Here is a 10,574-nt window from a genome sequence, read left to right on the forward strand (position 1 = left end):
TACAGTGTCCAAATAACACTCAACACATGCAAGCAGATTAATGGCTCTCCACCTCCTTTTTTGAAAAAGTTGTTTTTATTTATTTTCATGGTACAGAAGATAGTTACAACATTAAACAACAAATCACTTGTCCTGATGAAATTGCACACTTTATTCTTGCCGTGTGTTATAATTTCATTTGATTATTCTAAAATATTACACCACCTTTTCCCATAAGTGCTGGGTGGATTGTAGACAATTTATGTATTGAATAAACATTGGCTTATTCAACCTTATTCAAAGCTTTACTGAAATCAAGATGCACTATTTCCACAGCTTTCCCCTGATCAACAAAGTTTTGTAACTCTATCCAAAAAAGGGGAGGAGAGATTTCTCTGGCTTTCCTTGTTTTTGAGAAAGCCATGCTTTCATCCTGTATCTTTATATTGTGAAATCTTCAGATGAAGGACACATCAATTTTAAAAATGGTAATAAATGAGAAGGATACTGACAAGCTGAAACATGTGCAAAGGAAGACGACCAAGATGATATTATTTTATTATTGCATTTATTTAATTTCTATACCACCCTATACCAGGGGTGCCAACTTGAATAAAATACTGGGGGAGAGGTAAGTCCCGCCTTGCATAATCAATCACATGGTGTTGTGTATGCACACCATTTGAATGGCAATGCCTATCAACTGGGGGGGGTGGCCCCTCAAATATTTTAGGCAGAAACAAAGACCTCTCAGCCTTTAAGTGTTGCCTCCTATGCCCTATACCCGCAGGGCAGTTTCAAAATTAAATCACAATATAAAAAACAAAACAAAAAATTAAAAAACCGTAACCCCCCCCCCAACACACCACATTTTAAAATGTCAATCAGCCAAAGGGTTGGGTAAAGAGGTGTGTTTTTCCATGAAGCCTAAAGCTGTATCATGAATGTTTTTATCTGCTCTTTGCATGAATTCTTTCATGAGAACTGAGAGAGGAGCTGAAGCAATTGTATGGTTTCTCCCATATGAATTCTTTGATGGGAAGTGACATTGTGGCTGAAGCACTTTCCACATTCCATGCACTGCTAGGATTTTGCCCCTCTGTGAATTCTCTGATGCTTAGCGAGATCGGAGCTCGTACTGAAGTTCCTTCCACACTCCACACAATTATAGGGTTTCTCCCCTGTATGAATTCTTTGATGGATAGTGAGACTGGAGCTTTGAGTGAAGCTCTTTCCACATTCCATGCACTGATAGGGTTTCTCCCCTGTATGAATTCTTTGATGTTTAGCGAGATAGGAGCTCGTACTGAAGTTCCTTCCACATTCCACACAATTATAGGGTTTCTCCCCTGTATGAATTCTTTGATGGGAAGTGAGGTCAGAGCTCTTCCTGAAGCTCTTTCCACATTCCACACACTGATAGGGTTTCTCCCCTGTATGCATTCTTTGATGGCAACTGAGAGCAGAGCTACAGCTGAAGCTCTTTCCGCATTCCACGCACTGATAGGGTTTCTCGCCTGTATGAATTCTTTGATGGGAAGTGAGACAGAATATTGTAATGAAGCTCTTTCCACATTCCACGCACTGATAGGGTTTATCCCCTCTGTGAATTCTCTGATGGGTCATGAAATTGGAGCTCTTACTGAAGATTTTTCCACATTCCAAGCATTTATATGGTTTCTCCCCCGTATGAATTCTTTGATGGGAAGTGAGAGAGGAGTTGTGACTGAAGCTCTTTCCACATTCCAAGCAAGTGTATGGTTTATCCCCTGTATGAATTCTCTGATGCTTAGTGAGATCGGAGCTCGTACTAAAGCTCTTTACACATTCCACGCACTGATAGGGTTTCTCCCCTGTATGAATTCTTTGATGGGAAGTGAGATTGGAGCTTGTACTGAAGTTTTTTCCACATTCCACACACTGATAGGGTTTCTCCCCTGTATGAATTCTTTGATGGAAAGTGAGATCGGTGCTCCGACAGAATCTCTTTCCACATTCCACACACTGATAGGGTTTCTCCCCTGTATGAATTCTTTGATGGGAAGTGAGATCGGTGCTCCGACAGAATCTCTTTCCACATTCCACACACTGATAGGGTTTCTTCCCCGTATGAATTCTTTGATGGGAAGTAAGAGAGGAATTATGGCTGAAGCTCTTTCCACATTCCAAGCAATTGTATGGTTTATCCCCTGTATGGATTCTTTGATGGGAACTGAGATCGGTGCTCCGACAGAATCTCTTTCCACATTCCATGCACTGAAAGGGTTTCTCCCCTGTATGAATTCTTTGATGGTCAGTGAGGTGGGAGCTCCTTCTGAAGTTCTTTCCACATTCCAAACACTGATAGGGTTTCTCCCCTGTATGAATTCTTTGATGGGAAGTGAAAGACGAGTTGTGACTGAAGCTCTTCCCACAGTCTACACACTGATATGGTTTCTCCCCTGTATGAATTATTTGATGCGAAGTGAGATTCGAGCTCATACTGAAGCTCTTTCCACATTCCACACACTGATAGGGTTTTTCCCCTGTATGGATTCTTTGATGGGAAGTGAGATGGTGGCTCTTACGAAAGCTCTTTCCACATTCCGCACATTTATAGGGTTTCTCTCCTGTGTGAATTCTCCGATGGGAACTCAGAGAGGAGCTCGCACTGAAGCTCCTTCCACATTCCACACACTGAAAGGGTTTCTCTCCTGTATGAATTATTTGATGGGAAGTGAGATGGGAGCTCATACTGAAGCTCTTTCCACATTCCATGCACTGATAGGGTTTCTCCCCTGCATGAATTATTTGATGGGAAGTGAGATGGAAACTTTTTCCACTTTCAAGATATTTATAAGGCTTCTCCATTGTGGGGATTATGTCCTGGTCACCCTTGGTCTTGATTTCCAGTTCATCTGCAATGAAGAGAGAAATTGATTAGTGCGTATTGGAGAAAAAGAGCCCACAATTCATGAAGAATACTTGTTAACATTGGTAATAGAAGAATAACTCATGGGTTAGATGAATGGTTTTTACTACAGGGTTGGATGCATATATTAGCAGGGATCAACTAACATCCTTTATATAATAATTTTTTAAATTGGATTTTCAATTAAATGTTTACATAGACAATCAAATAGAAATAATAAGAAATACAGGATTCTCTTGAACTCTTGGACTTCCCACCACCCCTCCCTGGGTTACATATTTATCCTTTTCTTCTGCATATTTTATCTTTTTGTATTATTTCATTTTTCATAGTATCTCAAGTCCTTGTTACATTACCAGTGTTATTTAAGTCCTTGTAAAGATTTCAATTGTTTATAGTGTTGTTCCAAATACAATGTGAATTTCCCCCATTCTTAAATGAAATCTTGGTCTTTGTGGTTTCAGATTTTCCCAGTCATTCTTGTATCTCAGCATAGTCCACCCATTTAGTTTGTCATTCCTCTCTTGTAGGGACCTTATCATATTACCATCTCTGGGCCACAATCATTCACATGGCTTTCATTGCATGCATAAAATGTTTTTTCTGCACCTTCGGTTTTTCTGCACCTATAATTCCTAATAATAAAGATTCTGGGTTTTTAAACAAATGTCATTTTAAACTGTTTTTTAGTTCATTATATATAATTTCCCAGAACTCTTTCATTATTTTACAATTCCACTACATATGATAAAAGTTGCCTTCTTTCTCTTTACATTTCTAGCAAATGTTAAAACCTGTTCCATACTTTTTTTCTAATTTACATGGAGTTATGGGACTTCCGGATGGCTGCTGCTTGCCTCTGGATGAACAGCCTTCAAGCTCCCAATGGATTTAAAAATTCTAATATGGAACGTGAATGGACTAAATGACAAGGCAAAAAGAATTAACATGGAGCATGCTTTAAATAAGCAAAAACTAGATTTGATATGTTTGCAAGAACCTCATGTCATACAGAAGCACAGGAGAGTTCTCTCTAATAAGAAACTAGGTCTAGAATTTGTTTCCTCAGATAAAAAACAAGAAAGGGGGCATAGTGATTTATGCTAAACCACAGCTCATGCTGTTATATAAAGATCCAGAAGGAAGGATAGTCATTATCAAGATTTTGGCCCAAGGAGAAAAATTCATAATTATTGGTATCTATGCCCCAAATTTTAAAAAAGTGAATTTCACCAATTACTTGAGGAAACAACAGCAGAATATGTGGGAGAAAAGATAATTCTCCTAGGTGATTTAAATGGAGTGCCTTCCCAGAATTGGATAGAACAAAGAGAAAAACCAAAAACAAACAATCAAAACTACTTCTCTTCTTTTGAATGACAGAAACTATAAACATTTACAATGCATGGAGAACAAAACACCCAACTAAAAGAGAATATACCCATATTTCAGACCCAATAACTCAGTTGGAAGGATAAATGCCATTTGGATAACTAAGGAATTAACATTGAGAGTTAGCAAAGCTGAAATAAAACCTAAAACTATTTTGGATCATAATGCAGTCTCAGTTTGGTTAAAGAAAGAGGGAAAACGACCAATGAGATGGAGACTAAATGAGAATCTATTAATCGATAAGATACTGCAAAAGGCCAAACTGACGCTAAAATAATTTTTTGAACTCAACCTAAATAAAGGAATGGACATCAAAATAGTTTGGGACACCAGTAAGGTAGTATTAAGAGGATTTTTTTATTCAGCAAAATGGCATTAAATTATTATTATTTTTGGAAAATTTGTGAAAGTAGTTTTACGTTGTTTTCCAACAATTCCTTCTCAAACCTCAATATTTCAATTGCAAAACCCTTTCTCTTATCTATTTTAAAAACCTCATTTAACTGGTGATACTGTAACCAATCTGTTAGAAGGTGTCTTATATCTTCAAACTTTTTAAATTGTAGTTGCTGTTCCACTTCCATTAATAACTCCCTATATGTTACCCAATTCTTTCTCATATTTAGTTTCTTCATGATATCACTTCTAGCAGGGAGATCCACCACGGCGTTTTCTCTTCTAAAAAAGTTTTATATATCTCCCATACCTCATTTAGTGACTTTCTTACCACATGTTTCAGGAATCCTCTGTGTACCTTCACTTTCTCATACAATAGATATGCATGCCAACCAAATCTATCATCATGTCCTTCCATAGCTAAAAGATCTGGGGTTGGTTTTTAAAAAATATTACATTCCTGTAGCCAGCAAAGACTGGACGCCTCATAATACAACTTTAAACCTGGTAGGGAGAAGCCACCTCTGTCTTTGGAATCTATTAACATCTTACATTTCATTCTTGGCTTCTCCTCTTGCCAGATAAATCTTGAAATATCTTTCTGCCATTCTTTGAAATCTCCTGTTCCGCTAACCACTGAAATTGTTTGGAATAAAAATAAAATTCTAGGCACTACATTCATTTTTATCACAGATATCATTCCCCAAGACTCTAAGTTTGTCTTTATTTCTCTCTAGGTAGTTGTATAGCTATCCTTAAAGAGATTTATAGATTTTGTTAATGAAACCCCTAAATATTTGACCTTTTTATTTATTGTCAGTTCCATAATTGGTTTAATTCATTTTTATGTTGTTCCAACATATTTTTCACCAACATATTCATTTTACCCTTGTTCAATTTGAAACCTGCGATTTGCGCAAACTCATAAATCTTATTTAAGACCCTCGGTGTACTAACCCTAGGGCAGGGGTCAGCAAGGTTTACCTTGCCTGGGCGGTTCAATCCAACGGAGATCCCTCCGCAGGTGCAAATGCGATTTCCGGTTCCACGGAAGCACGTCCCTGCACCACTTTACCACAGCATGTGGGGACTTGCCAAGTGGGTGGCTCAGTTCCAGGGTGGCTCGTGGAACGGTTAAACAACCCCTGTGGGCCGCTTGTGGCCTATGGGTCTTAGGTTGCCAATACCATCCCTAGGGTCTTCCACAATAATTACAAGGGCATCTGCAAATGCTGTCAATTGATAAACATTACTTCCCACCATTGCTGGACACTTTCGGGACTCAAGAAACCCTCTTGAGCTTTTGGGGGGTCACCTTCTCACTTTCCCCCAACCCTTTGGGGTGATCCAAATCAGTTCCTAAGAACTGGGCACACTGGAAGTCTCAACTGATATCCTTAGATGAACCTGTGATTCAATAAGCCTGGCTCTTTTCTTGAATGGATTTTCTTTGGCTACATCATGGCATCTTCTCTTTGGTCAATCAAAGACTGACAGGAGCAAAAACAAAAACAGAAAACCTGACAGGAGCTACTACAACTTCCCTAACTCAGAGGTTTACATTTAAAATTGTCTGGGCAATTCAGACCAGTCTGAGAATTGCTTAAGTAGCTGCAACTAGAGGAAGAACATTCACGGTGAAAAGAATAATTCACAGTTCAAGGTTTATTGTGGGAATATTGTAATCGTAGGTGATTTAAGGGGCGCTGTTGAATTCTAAGAAAATGTATGAGGTTCGTCACAGAGAGCTGTTTTGAATTTAAAAACAGATATTATGATCCCACGAGGAGCCTTACCAAGAGAGGCCACGATCCCACGATTCTCCTCCATGACGTCCTTATGCAGAGCTCTCTGGACAGGATCCAGCAACGCCCACTCCTCATCCGTGAAACGAACAACAACATCTTCAAAGCACACTGGACCCTGAAAGAAAAAGGGAAATGTCCTCCTCTGAGACAACAGTGTTGTTCACCACCACTCATTGAGATATGACATTGTTTCACCTCTTGGCCTCTGTCCCCGCAAGGCAGTTTCCCCAGACCTGATCTGTATCCACAGCCACTGCTTCCATTCTGCCATCATGAAAGGATAAATGAAGAGATCTAGCCAGTATCTTTCTGTCTCCTGAAAGAGAAAAAAGGTAATCAGGATGCCAGGAGTGCCTGCTTCTCTCACAGGTGAACCAGGGCATCTCTAACTACAGATGGGCCTTTCAGAAAGCCTTTCCTGCTGAGTGCAGTTGGATGTTTGTGCCCATTTCATATGTTAGTTGTGCAAAAGTACTTCTTCCTTCCTCTGGACCCTTCCTCCCAACTGTGCCCCCCCCCAAAAAAGAAAGCAAGATGAAAAGAACCCACAGATTAGTTGGGAAACCAACAGAATGAGACCAAATGGAGAAAAACTGCCTTCCTCCTTACCCAGTGGCCTCTCTCTGGTGTCCAACGGAGGCCTCTCTGCCTCACAGGAATCCAGGTCCATTTCTGCAAAATGATCCTTTCCCTGAAAAAGAAACAAGGATTCAAAACAGAGAATGAATGGTGAGAAATGTTAGAAAGAGAATGACAAAGACTTAAAGGGTGTTAGGTATCATTCCATGGATGGGCCATCAGCAGACCATTATGGGATGTTCTCTGTCCTGTTTGGAGCCCCTTGGGAGTATCCAGAGGAAAGTCTCTCTCACCTGCTTTCTCTCCTCTGCCTGACTCAGGAGGAAGCCTTCGGCCAGGGCCACCGCCTGGGAACTGGTCTCCGCTCCGCATTCCCTCACCCAGCTCTCCATCTCCGGAGGCAGGACAGCCAGGAACTGCTCCAAGATCACCAGGTCCAGCATCTCAGCTTTCGTGTGCCTTTCTGGCTTCAGCCACTGGTGGCAAAGGTGGTAGAGTCGGCTGCAAACCTCTCGGGGTCCTTTGGCCTCCTGGCAGCAGAACTGCCTCAACTGCTGGCTCTGCACCTCTGAGCGGAGGGTGTCCTCCTCACCCAGGATCTTCTGCACAGAGTTTTCCCAGAACCCCCCACTGCTTCCAGTTTGGATGGCATGGCCTCTTCCTGCTCCAGGGCCAGCTGAGTCTTGCTCATCCATCTGTGCTCTCAGGAAGCCTCTAAGAGATCGGAAGGAACCCTTTAGTCTTCTGCCAAGTTCTGCCTGTGCTAATGAGAGGTACTAGCAAATCCTACAAAGCAAATATGTTGTTCTGTTATAATGTTGATACACCATAAGGAGAAGAAAAATGGTTCCCTGTGCAAGTTTGTATGGGATTTGCTAGTAACCAGCGTAAGTCGGACTGTACCACAGCCCTGACTCTGCCCAGGAAATTACCATGACAAATCTGCAGGCAACTGGAGACGGGAGAGGGGGGTTACTGGGGTGGGGTCCCTTTTCCTTAGTGTTCTTGGGGTACTCCTGGATCCAACATGTTCTCTTAAGGCTCATGTGGGGGGAGAATAAAGGCCCAAGAAGAGACACACACACACACACACACTCCCCATTATCATTTGGCACAATCTGGTTGATCTAAATTTGAATTCAAACAAAAATCATTGCATTCTGTTTGCATTCTCCCAGGTTCCTCAACAGACGAGCATGTTATCCTGTTTCATTCGCCACTTAAGAGGAGAAATGACTATTACTCCTATATACCCCAAGCACATCCACAAGGCTCTTGACTATGTGTTTGACTCTGGGATGCTGAATGTCCTGTTTACCCTTTTTCCAGATTCAGGCAGGTAGCCGTGTTGGTCTGACGCAGTCGACATATATAAAAAAATAAAAAAATTGTCCAGTAGCACCTTAGAGACCAACTAAGTTTGTTCTTGGTACAAGCTTTTGTGTGCATGCACACTTCTTCAGATACACACAGATCTGTAGCTGAAGAAGTATGCATGCACATGAAAGCTTACTGTATAACAAGAACAAATTTAGTTGGTCTCTAAGATGCTACTGGACAATTTTTTTTTTTTAATTTCCCCTTTTTCTGTTTTGGCTTAAACTAACTCACAAACTAAGAAGCTATACACAGACCACTAGTAGTGAAACATATGTTGCAGATCTTGCTGCAAATACGTTGTATTGTTTTTTGTGATATACAAAACCCCAGTAGAAAGTTATTCCAGAAAGAGAATAAAAAGACAACAAACACACCCAGGCCCCAACCGGCGCTGCATCTTCACAGCAGGATCAGGCCACTTCCAAGAGTCCTGGCTTCCTCCAAAAAGGCTGGAACTGTACTTGGCTAAGGATGCTGAGAGTTGATAGGAGACACCCCCCCCCCCAGGGATCCCTAGGAATGGGAGCTCAGTTGGGGGGACGGGATGGAGAGAGAGGGTCTCCCAACCACTCTCAGCACTGGGCGGGGGGGGGGGGGCTGCAGGTCCTCTCCTGCCCTGGATGGTGAGACCTTGGTTGGTGCTTCTGGGTGGGAGACACCGGTCTGGAATGCAGAGCACACATTCACTCCTCCGGACGTTCAAGCAAGCAGCAGAGCTCAGCAGAAGCTGAGACTGAGGATACGTAGCATCTGGGTTTAGTGATTTATTTACAGGTCCGAAATAAAGAACAGAGCCATTATGGCGTGTCTCTTCTCCTCCGAGAGAGAACAAAAAAAAACCAGAACAAAGAAGACAGAAGTGGTGCACAGTTCCTTCCCTTCCCAGGCTTCCAAAGAATGGAATGTCAACAAACAGAGCATGTGATCTAGTAATCACACTCACTCTGCAGCGCAGGAGAGAATGAAACTCCTGACAAGACCTTCCTTGATTCTCAGCAGGGCTTTGTGTTCAGTCTCCAAAGATCCTCTGGGGGCTTGCATGTCCGAATGGGCGCAAGTGTGCCAGCCAGGGTCAGGCCAGAGGGTCCCTCTTGCGTCCAGCCTCCTCTGAGCACAGGGCAGCCTGGTGCCTCTCCTGCCTTCCTCCCCTGCAGGACCGGAGCACAAGAGCCAAGCTCTCCTCCTGGGGGATTCAGGAGCCCCCACCGCCCTCTCCTCCTCCTCCATGAACTGGCCCCATCCTCTTTCAAGTTGGTGGCCCTTCCTGGCTCCTGTGGGAGGGAGTTCCACAGTTCAATTCGGCACCTCCATCTTCCAAAAGGATTTCTTGATTTATTGCATAAGTTGTTGTTTTCCATTTCTAGCATTTATCTATTGTCCAAACCTTTCTGTCTGGCTGCAGCCTGTGCCAACAGACGTGGCTGATTCCTAAATCTGAAGGGGGTTTATTTGCCGGCCCCTTTTCCCCTGACCCACAGACACCTCCTCAAAGGAGCAAGCAGCACATTTCTACAAATGCAGAACATACAGTACACTAGTTGCAAACCTATCCCTGGCAGGACACCCTGCTCCTGGGATTCCCCCCCCCCCCATGATCCATCCTCCCCTGCTGCAGCCCGGGGACCCCCACCAGATCCCAGAGAGAGGGGAGACTCACCAGATCCCGGGAGGGGAGAGCGAGGCAGCCCTTGCAGGAGAGATACCCAAGCAGGGAAGGACTGGGGAGGGGGGGCGGTTGGCTCTGGAGGACTTGCCCCCCCCCCGCTTCCTGTCGTGTCTAGGAAGGCAGCTCGGTTCCCTTTAACCCTTGGAAGGCCAGTCCCCCCCAGCTCTTCCCTTCCTCCCTTTGCACATCCTGACCCACACGCTGCGCCCCTGAACAGATCCCGGCTCGCCAAGGGTCTCTCTAATCCATCGCTGCAGCGCAGAAGGGGGGGGGGGAGTGGAGGGCTTGGCCAAAGAGGGGAGCAACTGGGGCGGAGTGGGGAGCCTGTGCAACTCCCTCCCCCCCTCCACTTTCCCTCCTGGCTGGGCTTGTGCTGGACCAGAGCAGCTTCTCCTGGGGGGCCACACCCCCTCTCCCCCCCCCCACACCCACCAATAGATTGATTGACATATTTATGGAACCG

At 43.5% G+C, this 10,574-nt stretch overlaps 1 protein-coding gene across 1 annotated transcript; it reads right to left on the reverse strand.

Moving 5' to 3' along the window:
• Positions 1 to 507: 507 nt before the first annotated feature.
• On the reverse strand, positions 508 to 10,145 carry LOC310843310 (uncharacterized protein). The gene is made up of 6 exons (XM_083736452.1): positions 10,076 to 10,145; positions 7,359 to 7,779; positions 7,096 to 7,177; positions 6,720 to 6,802; positions 6,475 to 6,601; positions 508 to 2,876 (listed from the first exon to the last, which is right to left on the reverse strand). The coding sequence occupies exons 2-6, from the start codon at positions 7,758 to 7,760 to the stop codon at positions 1,063 to 1,065; spliced, it is 2,508 nt and encodes an 835-aa protein (XP_083592578.1). The 5' UTR covers positions 7,761 to 7,779; positions 10,076 to 10,145; the 3' UTR covers positions 508 to 1,062.
• Between the last annotated feature and the right edge of the window lie 429 nt (positions 10,146 to 10,574).

This window comes from Podarcis gaigeae (genome assembly GCF_964106915.1).
Source record: "Podarcis gaigeae genome assembly, chromosome: 4".
Lineage (NCBI taxonomy): Eukaryota > Metazoa > Chordata > Lepidosauria > Squamata > Lacertidae > Podarcis > Podarcis gaigeae.